The sequence below is a fragment of the Theileria annulata genome, chromosome 1 (assembly GCF_000003225.4).
Source record: "Theileria annulata chromosome 1, complete sequence, *** SEQUENCING IN PROGRESS ***".
In the NCBI taxonomy this organism is placed as follows: domain Eukaryota; phylum Apicomplexa; class Aconoidasida; order Piroplasmida; family Theileriidae; genus Theileria; species Theileria annulata.
Window position 1 is genome coordinate 2,101,195 of NC_011129.2, and position 15,776 is coordinate 2,116,970.

At 35.5% G+C, this 15,776-nt stretch overlaps 6 protein-coding genes across 6 annotated transcripts, besides 1 other annotated feature; 3 read left to right on the top strand and 3 right to left on the bottom strand.

Moving 5' to 3' along the window:
- Window positions 1-24: 24 nt before the first annotated feature.
- Window positions 25-1,916, top strand: TA19610 (uncharacterized protein; the record flags this gene model as incomplete). Its single annotated transcript, XM_949386.1, has 3 exons — window positions 25-139; window positions 193-309; window positions 376-1,916. 3 exons carry the CDS (start codon window positions 25-27, stop codon window positions 1,914-1,916), a joined length of 1,773 nt encoding a protein of 590 aa, XP_954479.1.
- A 41-nt stretch (window positions 1,917-1,957) lies between these two features.
- TA19605 (mrna capping enzyme subunit, putative) lies at window positions 1,958-3,302 on the bottom strand (the record flags this gene model as incomplete). Its single annotated transcript, XM_949387.1, has 2 exons — window positions 1,958-2,478; window positions 2,564-3,302. 2 exons carry the CDS (start codon window positions 3,300-3,302, stop codon window positions 1,958-1,960), a joined length of 1,260 nt encoding a protein of 419 aa, XP_954480.1.
- A 434-nt stretch (window positions 3,303-3,736) lies between these two features.
- Window positions 3,737-3,808: a sequence feature (Signal peptide predicted for TA19600 by SignalP 2.0 HMM (Signal peptide probability 0.608, signal anchor probability 0.198) with cleavage site probability 0.308 between residues 24 and 25).
- On the top strand, window positions 3,737-4,626 carry TA19600 (cyclophilin 1, putative; the record flags this gene model as incomplete). Its single annotated transcript, XM_949388.1, has 4 exons — window positions 3,737-3,979; window positions 4,073-4,164; window positions 4,218-4,464; window positions 4,522-4,626. The coding sequence occupies 4 exons, from the start codon at window positions 3,737-3,739 to the stop codon at window positions 4,624-4,626; spliced, it is 687 nt and encodes a 228-aa protein (XP_954481.1).
- Window positions 4,627-4,742: 116 nt separating this feature from the next.
- TA19595 (damage-specific DNA binding protein 1, putative) lies at window positions 4,743-9,402 on the bottom strand (the record flags this gene model as incomplete). The annotated part of the gene is made up of 3 exons (XM_949389.1): window positions 4,743-5,194; window positions 5,280-8,973; window positions 9,043-9,402. 3 exons carry the CDS (start codon window positions 9,400-9,402, stop codon window positions 4,743-4,745), a joined length of 4,506 nt encoding a protein of 1,501 aa, XP_954482.1.
- Window positions 9,403-9,582: 180 nt separating this feature from the next.
- On the bottom strand, window positions 9,583-12,779 carry TA19590 (t-cell activation-related wd repeat protein, putative; the record flags this gene model as incomplete). Its single annotated transcript, XM_949390.1, has 10 exons — window positions 9,583-9,840; window positions 9,870-9,946; window positions 10,002-10,653; window positions 10,716-10,823; window positions 10,857-10,958; window positions 11,031-11,159; window positions 11,212-11,576; window positions 11,638-11,745; window positions 11,777-12,486; window positions 12,514-12,779. The coding sequence occupies 10 exons, from the start codon at window positions 12,777-12,779 to the stop codon at window positions 9,583-9,585; spliced, it is 2,775 nt and encodes a 924-aa protein (XP_954483.1).
- An 826-nt stretch (window positions 12,780-13,605) lies between these two features.
- TA19585 (chaperonin containing tcp-1 delta subunit, putative) lies at window positions 13,606-15,699 on the top strand (the record flags this gene model as incomplete). The annotated part of the gene is made up of 8 exons (XM_949391.1): window positions 13,606-13,705; window positions 13,789-13,931; window positions 13,994-14,152; window positions 14,207-14,299; window positions 14,364-14,780; window positions 14,854-15,006; window positions 15,039-15,265; window positions 15,396-15,699. The coding sequence occupies 8 exons, from the start codon at window positions 13,606-13,608 to the stop codon at window positions 15,697-15,699; spliced, it is 1,596 nt and encodes a 531-aa protein (XP_954484.1).
- Window positions 15,700-15,776: the final 77 nt, after the last annotated feature.

Genomic DNA, 15,776 nt, shown 5'->3' on the forward strand with positions numbered 1-15,776 from the left:
GCTAAATTCCAATATTAAATTAAAATGTCTCAAGACGCTTTAAAAGGCATTGCCGATAGACTTGATAATACCATTAAAGAAACCAACGAATTCTTCAAATCACTCAGTAATCCATACTCATCAAAATACAATTTATTTAGTTTTATGATTTTTGATTATATTAATTATTTGGCTTCTTTAATTATTTATTAGACATTGGGACTGTGAGTGGAGCAAAACTAAAGGTTCTTAAAGATGGTGAAGAGGAAGCCCCTGATAAAAAATGGGTTCTGCCTTACACCCTTCCAGTATTGAAGGCTTTAACGCAAGGTAAATACCTTTATATACACTTTTAACTATACAACTATCTATTCATTGGTGTTAATCACTGAGTAGGAACTGGAAGAAATGGTGATAAACCTATAGTATTACCTGCTCCGGTCCTTACCGGTAGGGTTCCAAATGCTAGTTTGCAGACCACAACTAGAGAGAATCAAGATTACCCAGATTTAAACGCAGCCAAATATGAAGAAAAGTATAAGCCATCCTTGGAGGGCTGGACTGAAAGGCAGAAGCGCTTTTTTTACAGGTTTGCAGCCGACTCTGAGAAAAAGATGCGTCAAGAAAGTTTGAGATTACAGGACGAATATAATAAGCAGTTGGCCACTAAGTTGGCAATGGTGAAGAATGAAATTTATGAAACCAACCGAAAGAATTTGCTGGATCTTCAGGAGATGAAGTTAGAGCGTGAAAGGTGGTTACTTGATGAATCTGAGACCAAAAACAACCTTGAGAAAGTTTCCAGTGCTTTTGAAAGTCTTCAGAAATCATACGATAATTTGCGATTAGAGCTAGAAGAACGAGAATTTAAGATTAATAATTTAAACGGACAACTTTCAAATAATGAGAGACTTCTTAATGCTCTAAGATCAGATAATGAAACTTTGCAAACAGAAATACATGGGAGATCTGAACTTATATCCAGACTACAAACTGATGTGCAAGATGCCTACTTGAGATTAGAAAATGAGAGTTCCAAATGTGCAAATTTGGAAAAGGAACTCTATGAACTGAATCAAGAGAAAAGAGAACTAGTCGAGGTTAATAAGGACCTTAAGTCTCAGGTTGACTCTCTCCTTCTAAGTAACAAGTTCCTTTTAACTGAGAAGGAGTCATTGGAAAATCGCAAATGTAAACTTGAACAGGAAGTTTCAGACTTGAATAGAACAGTTTATTCTCAACAAAACCTTGTTCGCAACTTTGAAATTTCAGAATCTTCTAAGATTACCGCTCTTGAGGAAAAGGTCAACACACTTCAAAACCAGCTTAAGAGGGCTCAAATTGATTTACTAGCTGCTGATAATCGCCCTGAGTTGGAAAGCTTAACCAGGGAAGTTAATGTTTTAAGGGCTCATGTTAAACAGTTAAACTTAGACAATGATTCGATGTTTAAGGAGAATTCCATTTTACTTAAGAAACTTGACCAGGAAAAGGCTCTGGTTAAGGAACACTTAAATGAACTATACGTTACTAAATGCAAGGCTAATAATTTAAGACACCAACTTAAATCTCTACTACAGAACACCTCTAAGAATAATAATACAGTCACTGTAAGTACCGAGTTACTTGAGTTGTACAAGGAAAAGTTGGCTGAAGGTAATTCGAAAAGGGAAAAGTCTAGGGATTTATTTAAACCAACTATGTTTGATGGCCCTGATGAGGAGACTCAAGTTAGAATAAACGACCTTGAAAAGGAACTCACTGAGCTTTACCTTGAGAGGGACCGGCTTGAATCTGAGATGATTCGTTGTAATTTAGGCCCTGGATCCCCTTCTCTTGTCAAAAGGCAGCACTTTTTACTTGAAGGGAAGCTTGCTGAAACCCGCAAGAAAATAAATGAACTTTCCTCAAAAATCAAGCAGCTTTACAACAAATAATACCTACCATTCACATATATATTTTTATAGTATTTTAATCATCATTTATCTATTGTTACATATCTATGTCCATTTGTATCGATTTTGACTACAAATGGTCCCGGTATATCTTGGGTTTCTTGTGTATATAGGGATTTCCTATTATTGTACATGTCTGGGTTTTTTTCCAGGTTAACTGAAACTGTTCTGTAGAGGTAATCACCGATCAGTGGAAGCTGTGGTGATAGGTATCTCTTATACCTTTCAACTGACTCTGCATCTTGGGATACTATCCTAAGGTCGTATACCCCCACCTTTTCCGAAATTGAGTTTATGAAAGAGGAATACTTTAGGCGCTCATTTTTACTGGAGAGGAGGTCCATAATGTACCTCGATGACCTTATCAGCGTTGAGCAATAGTACTTTAGATTCATGAGGCGCTGGTCCGAACTGAGTGTTTTGTCCATCAACGTCTTCACGATCTCTTCACCTAAAAGTTCTATCTCGATCTCAAACTTCGAAGTTGTGGGATCCTTATTCTCTGTTACATCCTCCACCTTTGACAAATCAAATCTCATCTTACCTATAATATTATTGATGAGTTAAAGTATCTATAAATGTGGCATATGAGCCTATCTGATTGACTGTATAAAGTATTTAAGAGATACTTTCAGTATGAACGAATGAATCTCTTAATCTTCTTCTACAGTATTTAGCGTTACTAGTAGTTGGCAAATTAGTTAGTGGGACTTTATACTCAAGATTTATTGCAATTCTGTAGTCAAGTCCTTCAAGCCCTGTAGAAAATTCTTCAGAATCTTCGCTCGGCTCCTCATTTGATCCTGAGCTAATGTTCCATGTGAGCAGGTTAACCTTTCTTATAGCGTCAATTGGTTCCTTTTGCTGTCTGTTAACTGGGGAATTTGAATCACTTAGAACACTTATTCTTACCAGTTCTTCGTATCCTTGAATCTCGAAAAATCTATTTATGGTACAGGAATTTAGGCAAGTAGTCCACTCGTTCCTTAGGTCATCTTCGTCTGAGGTCTCAATCAAAAAGTTTCTCGCTGCGTTATATTGGTCTTCTGTAACCCCTGGAACAAATTTCACTGGCGCTCTTGAAGCCAACAGCGTATCAGTTGTAATTGGCAGTGTGAATCGATGCTCAGATCGTATATTCTGTATAAAGCCTAGACGAACTTCAACTTCGAGGTGACACTCAGGTTTACTGAAAACAGAGCCTGAATTAAGGTTGTAACCAGATCTAATAAAGTGATTATTAGTAAGTGCTTCAAAAAGAGGTCCATATACTGACAGCTGATCTATCCTTTCAGCTAAAAGTGATGGAATCACATCACAATATATAGCTGAGCTGCCACTTATTGTATTTAATGGCTCCTTTAGCATCTTATGAAAAATTTATCACTCTATTTTTAAAGTTACTTAACAATTAATAAATCTGCATTGTTATAAAAAACAAATAGAACAATCAATGAAAAATAAAATATTTTTTTAAAATCAAACAGTATTTTACAGGATATATTACAAATTAAACTTTAAATAACATATTTTAATCAAAATCATGCTTAAAATTAGGTTGAAAGTGAATTAAACAAATACCACAACAAAACAAACAAAACACAAGTGTTTATATCTCCAATGTGTAAAATTATATTGAAATTAAAACCTAAAGTTGAACTTATATCTAGAGAGAGTTGATGGAATCTAGACCCCATCAAACACATCTTTTTAATAATTTATTTATTCTAAAAAGTATATTTTTTGTAGATTCCACCGGTTTTTTGACTGGATCAACTCGAAACTTTTCTCCAAACCTCTTTATGCATCTTAGACAAAATATCAAGCTATTGTGCTTAGTTTACCAATTATTTTTTTATTCCAGCTGCTTAAAATTCTACAATCAACCCAAGCATTACTCCTCATTTATAAACAGATCTATTTTAACTAGAAGGCATAAACTTTTTAACTTATTTTCACAAACAGAACCAGAAATGTCAAAGAGACCACGTGTGTATTTCGATTTAACCGTCGGCGGAGTTAAGGCAGGACGCGTCGTTTTCGAAGTATTTTTCAATTTATTTATTAGATCCGCTAGCTAATCTATTTATATATCCCAAATGTTTCCTAATTATTTACACAAATTAACATTTGTTTAGTTGTTTAGCGACGTTGTACCTAAAACTGCCGAGAACTTTAGGGCTTTGTGCACTGGAGAAAAGAGCACTCCAGGAAACACACTCCACTACAAGTTAGTATTTTGCTTTTATATAACGATTTTACCGATAATTAACGTAACTTTAGGGGCTCAACATTTCACCGCGTGATCCCGAATTTTATGTGCCAAGGAGGTGATTTCACACACCATAACGGCACTGGAGGGAGGAGCATATACGGGCTTAAGTTTAACGATGAAAACTTCAACCTGAAGCATGACAGGCCATTTCTGTTGTCCATGGCGAACGCAGGACCCAATACCAATGGCTCCCAGTTCTTCGTAACCACAGTGGTAACCCAGTGGTTGGATGGAAAGCACGTCGTTTTCGGCGAGGTATGTCATTAATCAACCCTATTAAACCCGATTCCAAAATGTTTATATTTGTTTTAGGTGGTTGAAGGAAAAGATGTGGTCAAGGCAGTTGAAGCCGTTGGAACTCAAAGCGGAAAACCAACAAAAACTGTAGTTGTTGAGGACTGTGGAGAATTATTGTGATTCCATAACGCAGTATATAATCACCTTTCTTGAATATGATATTCCCGTACTAATATATATTATATAGTGTGCTGTATAATAAATATATTATACTAGTGTATAGAGTGCTTATAAGATTATTCAAGTCTTAGGTGTTTAATACGATCAACTTCATAAAGTAGGGACTCAAGAGAGTTCAGCTTAATTCCAAGCTGCTTTGAGTTAATGAGCATAGTATCAAAGACCCACTTTTTGAGAGAGTCTGGAAGTTTGAGAAACGACTCGACGAGATCCCCATCAACGAAACCTCTGGTGGGAATATTGGAATGCAAGTCCTCAAAGTTCCTTTGGTTCCTGCTTGGGATGTTCCCAAGGTCCTTTTGAACGAGCTGCATGGTGTGTTCGAGCAGTGACAGCTTCAGGAACATCTTCAAATCCTCAAAGAAGCAGACCTGGAACAAACTGCCAGAAGTTGTGGCGCAGGTAAAGAAACCCTTGAACAAATTGTTGTGCTCGTTAAGGCTTGAGGTCTCAGAAGGGCTATTAGTCTCACTTTCACAAATTACTCGACTAGAAACCATAAATTCTCCTATACACATTTATACAAATATTAAAGATAAACTATTAATATTGCAGCTAAATAACTAGTGTTCAGGATGGGTTGGAAAAAATACTTGGATTGTTCCTCGTTATGGTGGTATCTGCCTCATGGTGAATCGGCATTTCGGTCCGTTTTAGAATCTTGTTTACAACCTCGCCATGGTGGAACAGGCCTATTTTATCGAACTTGATGGACTGTTGGTCTGTGACTGGGTGTTTAACTTTTTTAAGGAGCATAAAATTCCCTGAATCGTCAGAAACGAGACATGAAGAGTTATCCACTGCAACCAGTGAAGTTGTCCACAGCGTGTTAAAATCCCTACAAGTCTCGTGTAAGCTGTTATCTCTGAACTTGAGCATCTTGACTGAGGTCATAAGATCGCCCACAAAAATCACGTCATCCTTGGTGTCCAGCGATACTACAAACGTGTTCGAGTCGTAGCTGGCAACAACATCCAGGAACGGGGTATTTTCATCTATTTTAGGGATCAACGTGGAAGAATCGTTTATATCAACCAGTTCAAGAATATTTTTCTTTACGTTACAATCACTATCCTTAACAGCGACACTGGTACTGGTATTGTCATTGGAATTGGAATTGTCATTAGGACCTGGAAGAGCAATAACCATAACTGTAGAATTAACTGCAATTACCAAATATTTGTTTAAACTGGTGATTTCAACAACTCCGCCCTTAAAAGGCTCAGTGTTCCTGTTCACTATAACTGTACAAGATTCCGATTCCTTATAAACCTCTAGAAAATACAAGAAGCCCTCGGTGGGTACATCGTTGGCCTCGGACACCTTAGATGTGCCAAAAACAATGTAGTCCTTACCGAGCTCAGCATGGGTGTATTTGTGCATGCTTGAGATTAAATGATCCTGTGGCATACTTAACCTATAGACAACTTCTTTGGTGTCAATATCCACCAACAATATCTCACTGGGTACGTTTGTGGTGTCAGTTCCACTCAAAACCGCATCATCATTCATACAGATTAATAAGCTATCTGGCAATGATAGCTGTGAGTTAAAGTCGGTTGAGTTATTAGATTGTTGACTTGCGCAGGGAGAAAGTTGAGATTGTGTGTTAGTTGCAGATGTGTAACCACTCTCCAACACATCTGTGTTCTGTGAGTTAATGGGAGTATTGGTGGTTAAATTACTTGGATTAATAATATACTGGGGAATAGTTGATATTACTGCCAATTTAGTCTTGCTGTGGTAAACCACTTTATTAAAGTTGGACCCTTTCAATATCTTTTGTACGTTAAAATTATTCAACAAGTTCAATTTTCCCACCACCACACTTTTGTGGTTATTATATATTACCAGCATTTCTTGTTTTTCTGTGTTTTCTACACTTTTTAGGTTAGCTATAGTCGTCATTGTGTGCAAATTGTCGGTATTAATTTTGGTATAATTAATTTTCCCGTTTTTAGGGTGAATAACGTATGATTTTGGTCCTGTTGTGATTAAATGGACCTTTGAAAGGTTACATGTATCCTCATCCTCATCATTGTTCACCTTCAGTTCAAGCAATTTAAATGACCATAATGATAATTTTGACTTGTTAACCAATGTAAATTTTATAGTTCTATCAATCTTTGTTAGTTGGTAAATATATAAAACCCCGTTTGAAAGGGACAACAGCAGGTACACATTAGTATTAATCTTGGCGAATTTTATGCTAACCGCAAATATATCATAATCCAGGCTTATTTTGTGGGAACAAACCACTTTCAGGTCCTTAACTGTCAGGAATAATATCACATTATTACTATCCCAGCTACTGACGGCTAATAAACCTCCTGCACCTGCAAATATACCAAGATCAGAGTTGAGAAGGTCGTTTTTAGTTATACAACCCATTGCAGACACGTTAAACTCAAGGTTCCTGCTGCTGACCAATTTTAAATCGAACTCCAATGCTACTATACAATTGTTCGACAGTAATAAAATAATGTACGGATTACAAACAACTGAAGAAACCGCCAACTTGTCATCAGCTAATCTTACAATCTGGGAGATCTTTGTTCTTTTGACCGTTTTAAATGAATCGTTAACGAAAACTATATTTCTTGGAGTAACCTGTAATATGTTCCCATTTCTTAGATGACTTAACAAAATTGTTTTTTCATTGCATAAAAATACGTTATTCTCAAACTTTGTTATTTTTCCAGTTCTATTAGAGTTGTTTGGTGGATTATGAGAATTATTTATTACTTTAGTCACAGTCTGATTTGATCTTGTATTATTTTCCAGAGCATTAATAAGCGCTTCCCTTGCCTTTTGTCTTTTGTTTACTCTGCCAACATTAACTCTCCTACTCTGTGCAGGTTCTGGCACCTCCAAATTAATCAAATCTGGAGGCTCAGAAGGTTCAACACTTGATAAACTGAAGTTATAAAATTTGGTAAACCTAAAGAATGATATACATAGGAGTGAAGAGGTGGAATTGTAGAGACTCTTCATGGGGACTGAGAACAGATTAAGGACTCCCGGAACATCACTTTCGTGGATAATTTCTGACGATAGCCCTAAATAAATTTCACAAAATGACCCTGAATTCCCCATCCCACAACATGCCAAGATTGTAGTTTCTCCTGAGGACGTTTCTTCTCGGTATGCAAAGTCTGTTATCGGTCCCAAATTAGTTTGTGCCCACTCAGTACTGTTACGGTCACTCTGTTCAGAGTTTTGTTCATATCTGTTACTGGAATTAAGAATTGAGTTAATAGATAGAATAGATGAGTCACCCATTTTACTTGTATAAAAAATATGTTCCTCATCCAACTTTATTAGGGATGAAGGAACTGGAAAGTTCCCCAGCTTCACAGCCATTACTTCGCTTACCATAAATTCTTGCTCACCGCTTAAACTTTTATTACTTTGTTGACTAGAAACCGTAGAATTATTTTGCGAGCCAGAACTTGAACTCATTCCAGGGGAATATACTGCTCTTCTCTTAACTGTATTTACTGTTTTTCTTAGTGCTGAGATTGATAGCCTAAGCAGGTACAATCCTCCATTATCATCACCAAAAATGAATTTATTTTCTCTATACGCACAACAACAAGTTACTTCAGTGATTGCGTTGTTGATTTTAAACTGTTTTACATGTCTTGGGCTCTTAAAACTTATAAAACCCGTTGATCCAGGACCTAACAGCATCACGCTATCGTACCTGTTTGTTTTGTTGACCAGATTGAGTGGTATTAATTTGCTATAGGGAACTGATAGTTTTATTGGGTCACCAAAAAGAGGTGTGTGAGTGTATGAGTTGAATCTTTTACAGCCGTTCAGTATCTCAATCTCAAACATCAGTTTCATTCCATATACCCATCTGACTGGTGTTTTATTACTCCCATACACATTATCCTCGCCAAGAATTATCAAACTTGACTCCAGAAAATAAAACGTACTGTTCCTCGTTGGCGATTTAAATTGAATATCGTTGCTAATTGAGCTTGAGCTAGAGCCGCTAAAGCTTCTACTCGGGGTATTTGTCAATGTATTCTTCCTCTTTGTCGTACTAGATGCTCTCGAGGTATCGAGTTTTTCAGTGTATTCTGAAGAAATGAACTCGAAATCCACGAAAATGGCGTCATTTGTTCTAATTGTGACAAGATCTGAGAAGTTGAAGTAATTGTTAGGGTCCAAGACTATGCACTTTAACACTCTGTGATATCCATAAAATATCAATAGATTATATCCAGAATCCACTTTAAATATTATATTCTCATAATTCGGCCTACCATGCAGTTCCTAAATATATGTGTGAATCCATTATTCACTTAAATCAGAAGGAATCAATTAACTGAGTAAAACACTAACCTGTAAAGATGAAACTGCTTTGGAGGTGAATTTTGAAAGGTTTTCGTGATAAGTGAGTAGGAAAAGTGTAAAATTTCGGGTTAGAACTAACAAATGTGTTTGTGTTTCTGTTGGTGGTCTGTAATCTATAAAATTAACAAATGTACTGTTTGCATTTAGTACAGAAGTTAACACTGGCGGGTTGAAATGATTCCCATCTTTGTTTACAGTCCTATTTTGATTGTTTTCGAGTGAATAAACTTCTATTGAGTGCCTTTTTAGGCAAACTAGGTATTCCTTTAAGGAATCTTTGACTAATCTACATCTTATTGCCTTAAGAGTGGCTCCGCTGGGCGCAGTCGTAACAAAGTACCCATACATCTAATAAATTTGTAACTTAACATTTTATAAATATTCTATTGTATAGTTACAGCTGCATCTAAATATTATCGTCATTACACCTTACTCCCCATCATGATCTACTAAATTCCTCTCTTTTACTCAATTCATACCACATATTCATCAATTCAACATTAAATTAAGTTTTAAATCTTGATTAAATTAGTCTAATTGCAAATGTGTAAGGAATTTGATATAACAGGAGATTTTATCAAAGCTTTCCTGTAGTAGTTTGTAATCTCCCTTTAGATCTGTTTTTAGTTCACACATTATCTTCTTGGCTTCTGGGTTTTTAAGGTTAGAAAGTCTTTCAGCATGGAATTTGAGGAAAAGGTGTAGAAAAACCTGCAATGCGTCCGCGTTCCTTTTACTCTTTACTTGATACTGAAAAAATCTCAACATTTCACACAAAGTCTCATCCTAAACCCATTAATTACACCATTTCTTACCATTTTTGATTCTGAAAACAACCCTAATGATATATGTACCATTGCTGGAGTCTGTGCCAACAAATATTCCATCATCCCTGAACATTAGTCATACCGTAATTATATACCATATGTATAAATAGTTATAGTTACTTTCAAACTTATCTTCATGGTTTGAGTATAAAAGTAGCTCAAATTGTGTTTGTGAGTCTGTGGATTTTAGGAGTGATTCTCTTGGTTTTGGTGTTTCTATCTCCTCAGGTTCAGGCTCCACAAACACCAACTGACCATCTTTATAGGTTGTTGGTAGAAAAAAAGGCAAATTATCATTAGTTTTAGGTGGTTCTTTTGGCTTACTTCTCTCCTTAATCTCATCTAAAAACAACATTGTTTGGAGTTTTGAAGAAGTGAGCCCTGATAACGTTATTAGTCCTGCCTCAAGTTGTGATCTGGTTGACTTGAATTCAATTTCCTCAGTTTTATTCTCATCTTCTGACTCTACCATTTGGTCCGAATCAATCTTTGATGGAGGAATATCTACTGGAATGGGCTGTTTTGGTATATCTTTATACAGTATAGACTTTGGAAACAACTCAAAGGCGTGTTTATTTGCGTATTGTAATACTACTCCAGGCGCCCTTTCATTTGATACTAACATAAACGAGCCAGAAGAATCCATATGGAAATCCAAGATGTTCCCCAAAAACTCAACGTAGTCGACGTAACAAGCCGATAATATATCGTACACCAACATTGTGCCTCTTTCCGTAGTAATTATCAGCCAACTGTCATTCATATGAAATTTCTACAAGTGGAATTATTAGAGTGTTTTAGATGTTAGAATAGTATAAATAAATAAAAGAGTACCATTGAATTAACTTTGGAGTGATATTTAATTTTCCTTATAATCACATTCCCTTTGACGTCCAGTACGTAGATGTTATCGTCAGTACAGGCCAGTGCAGTCAAAAAATTCTAAACAATGTGTGTTTAATAATAATATCTTACTCCGACTGCTGAATTGTACGCTCCTACACCCTTGGGTAGCTCTGGGTCATATTCCAACTCCAATTTTACCTTTATTACATCCCATACACGTACCATTCTATCCTATACCAAAATGACCTCATATCAATCCATAAATAACTACTAAAAGTATATAACTGTTGGTATAAAAAATACTGTTTTGGAATTTGAAATTGATATGATTTTGGAGTTCCCAACCAGTGAAATGTTGATAACTTGTGATGAATGTGCTGGTAAAGATTCGTTTTCATTTCCTCTTGTAAACTCAGAATCATAATTACAGCTCTAAAAATTATTTCAAGACTGTTTAATAACTATATAAAGTAGTAAAACATACTTGTAGAGTGAAAAGATGAATTTGCCCATTTTGATAACCCACAATTGCGTAATTGCCGCACTTGGTTAGGCAGACAGATGTTGCAATTGAGTTCATTTCAGGGACTTTAATCACCTTCTCTGTCAGGATCTTCTTAAATCCACTCCAAACATGCACCTGGTGTGAGTTTTGGTGACATGTTACTATGTTGGGCCAGTCGTAATGTCTTTGGTAGCACGAGGATATCCCAGTTATCTTCTTCAGCTTTACTTTGGAAGATTTTGTTGAAAAGGTCACACATTGATGCTGCTGAATTGTTGAAATCTTCCCCAAACTCCCAGAACCTTCATTACTAGTACACACCAGCAAGTCATGTTCTTCTTCATCTGATCATTCATAATATATATAAATGAAATATATTAGATAAAAATATGGATAAAGAAATACCATAGGGGGTTAAGATGTTTATTGTTCCAATAAAACCTTTTCTACTCCTCAATTCTCTCAAAAATGTCTTATCAGAGTCCATGGTCCAGGTTATCATTGAATTTTCACCTAAAATTTTTTAATCTAGATTCAAAGTTACCCAAAGATATAAGGCATTTATCAGCTTCTATATGCATTAGGCTGATAATTGAAGTACTATGAGCCGATTCTATGCATGAAATTAGGGTAAACTTGAGTAGATCAAAGACCACCAAATCCCCACTTGTTGTTCCAACCACCAGGAGTTCCGGCCTTGTTAGAGAATCGGATTTTGAACTGATTCCAAGATAATCGAGCACGAAACTCATAGATTTTGGCTGTTTTTGCTTCTTTGTCAGGCTAAATCCTCCCAGAAATTCATCTTTATTAACATCAAATATTGACACATATCCACTATTATACCCTATTGCCACTACTCCTGAACTAGTATTACACGATTGTGCCATCACTGCTACTCCCTCTAAATCAGAGCTATTACTTTTAACATCGTCCACTTTGTTATTATTAATACACTGGTGTTTACTAAATTTGTATAATGTTTTCCCTGATTTAAGGTTCAGTAAGATTAGGGAAGAGTCAGAAAATCCCACCAAAACTTTATTATTCATCCCTAAAAGTGGCAAAACAGCTGTAATCTCTGAGTTACTATCCATTGTAATAACCTTTTCAAGGCTCCACTTAGGGACTGAATTATCATCATCAGAAGCTGCCTTCGTGTATGTAATTAGCTCTGATGCTGTGTATGTTACCAGCTGACTCTGGTGGTGAAAAATAGCAATTATCTCAGAGTTATGTTCATGTGTTATTTCTCTGTATTCATATTTATGGAAAACGTACACTGAATTGTCCTTTAATACTAAATATACATTTTCATACTCAGATGCGATAGATTTAATGTTAGATTTTAATGGCAGTGATATAAAAACCACTCTTAGGGACAGGGAATCGTATACTACAAACTGGCTAAGAGCAGAGACTATTATGAAAGAGGAGGTTCCGAGATGATTCAGGCAGAAGGAGTTTCCGTCACAGATTAATCCTATCTGTCCTCCGGGTTTGAAAATTGATGACCTTCTCTCGACAGAATCATTAACATTGAACATTTTATTTACATTTTATAATTTACAAATAAAATTTTACGGTTTTCCACAAATTTTGCGATTAAATTTTCATTATTCTTCACATATACTAATATTGTACATTTATATATAATGATCAGATTCTACACTTTTAACACACAATAATTTTTAAAAAATCGCCAGTTAAATATAGTAAAATTTATTTTAATTTTAAAGCTATTATTTGTTATTTTTTAATTAATTCATATAAAAAATATGTAAATACTAGTTATAAAATAAACAAACTATTTAGATATAAAAGATGCTTAATTGAATAAATTATAATAATAACTAATTAAAAGATTTTAATAAAGGTTTATAAAGGATAATTAGAGAAATTTCCAAATTTTAAGAATTTGATGTGTAAAACTTTTAATAATCAATAAATAAATGTTAATGAATTCAATTCATAATTTAAAATACCAAACCCACTTTTATGTTGTTTAAATCATTAATTGTATTACAAGTTATGAAGTAACTAAATAATTAATGTTCAATGTACTTGACCGTCTTGTACTGTGGTGCTCTATAGGTAACTAAATCGGCAGATTTTTACTCTAATTATTCTCAATTAATACACTCTAGCCTCTAAATATTATAATTTTAGAGTATCTTTTATAATTGTGTGTATAAATTTATATCTTGATCTATTTCTTTTAGAAGGACTGGTTTCATAATTTATCAAACAAAAATCTTAAACCGCTTTTACTTTGATTTGTTTTCAGATTTTTTAAATTATTTTGCCTATTTAAATACCTTATATTGTAAAATATTGATTATCTCCCACAACATTTAATGAAGTTTTTGGAAAATGGCCTCTAAAGTTTCAGCACCGCCTTCTAATAGTTCCGTCTGGAACAGGAACGAAAAAACTGCAGATGTTAGAAAGAAAAACATACTGGCAGCAAAAGGTATTAATTATAGATTTTGATGATATATAAAATTAGTATATAACTCTACAACGCTTAGATGTATTTATATAAATTATGCTTAGCCGTCGCTGATCTGGTTCGAACGAGTCTAGGCCCCAAGGGGATGGATAAGATGATCCAAGATGGGAAGGGAGGAGTTATTATAACGAATGACGGCGCTACTATACTAAAGGAATTATCATTAGTACACCCAACCGCTAAAATGGTATTACCATATCCATTTCTAACTCTAGTTAAACGTGTATGAGGTCATATAATATTGAGTAGATGGTGGAATTGAGTAAGTCTCAAGATATTGAAGCAGGAGATGGAACTACCTCAGTGGTAGTTATTTGTAAGGCGCTCCTGGAGATGGTTGAGAACCTGCTCAACCAAGGGATTCACCCACAAACTATCGCCGATAGTATGATGTTGGCAGTAAATAAGGTATTTTAAAACTCTACAATATACTTGTGTGTGACATTGTAAAAAATTGGTTAGACTGAGGAGATCTTGGAGTCCATCTCAAAGCCGATTTCACTCGAAGATAGATCACTCTTAATGGATATTGCCGGAATTTCCCTCCAATCTAAGGTTCAATCATAGTTATTAATTGATATTATTTTACAAACCATAGCAAACCTAATTATGTGTGTAGGTGGTATCACAGAACGCTTCATTATTGGCGCCAATGGCTGTTGATTGTGTTCTAGCTGTGATGGACTCTCCAGAGTCAAGGAACGTAGACCTGAGAAGCGTAAGGATAGTAAAGAGCATAGGTGGGACTATAGAAGATAGCGAGATGGTTGACGGACTGGTGTTCAGTGATCAGAAAGCAGTAAGAACTGCTAGTGGCCCAACAAGAATCGTTGATGCCAAGATTGGACTCATTCAATTCTGCCTGTCGACCCCTAAAACTGATATGGACAACAACATAGTTGTCAAGGATTACCAATCAATTGATAGGATTATGAGAGAAGAGAGGTTAATTACCGCTAAAATGGTTAAAAAAATTGCTCAAACCGGTTGCAATGTTCTTCTAATACAGAAATCAATACTACGTGACGCAGTCACTGTATGTTTTATATTTATACAATTTTTTATTTACTATATTTATTTATACAATTTTTGGACATTTAATGTTTTAGGATTTATCACTTGATTACTTGGCGAAGGCGAAGATAATGGTAATAAAGGACATTGAGCGTGAAGATATAGAGTTTATAACAAAGAGCATCGGTTGCGAGGAAGTTGCAAGTATTGACCACTTTACTCCAGAAAAGTTGGGAACCGCAAAATTGGTATGAAGACAACTTGTAAATTTAATGTTTAGGTGGAGTCCAAGGTTGAAGGAGCCTCTAGAATTGTCAAGATCACAGGAGTTAATATGAAGAAAACAGCATCAGTACTAATCAGAGCTTCAAACACATTGGTTCTCGATGAAGCCGAAAGATCACTCCATGATGCACTGTGTGTGGTTAGATGTCTTGTTAAAAGAAGATCTATTCTTCCCGGTGGAGGAGCACCTGAGATGGAAGTCTCCCATAAACTTTCCCAATGGTATTTTTTAAACTATTACTAATTATTATACACATAAATAGTTAAATATGTGTAAACAATGTTTACTGAATGGAACTAGAGTTACAACAATATTCATATTTTATATTCAAAAACTAATAATTCACATTAGGGCAATGACTTTGGAGGGAGTTTCTCAAGTGTGTGTGAAAGCTTTCGCTGAGGCTCTGGAAATCATTCCATACACTCTCGCGGAAAACGCAGGCATGTACCCGCTCAGCGTTATCACAGAATTAAAGGCCAAGCACGTCCAGGGCGGAACCAACTTTGGCATAAACATAAAGAAGAACAGCATCTCCGATATGTTCGAGGATAACATCATCCAGCCGCTTCTGGTCACTCTCTCAGCCATCAAACTAGCAACTGAAAGCGTTCTCATGATTTTAAAAATTGACGATATTGTTCTCTGCCGCTAATTATTAATTTCATACTCTCGACAATCTATGTGTTGTGTGCAAGTTTTAGAGTTTACAATAACATATAAATAGTGTGG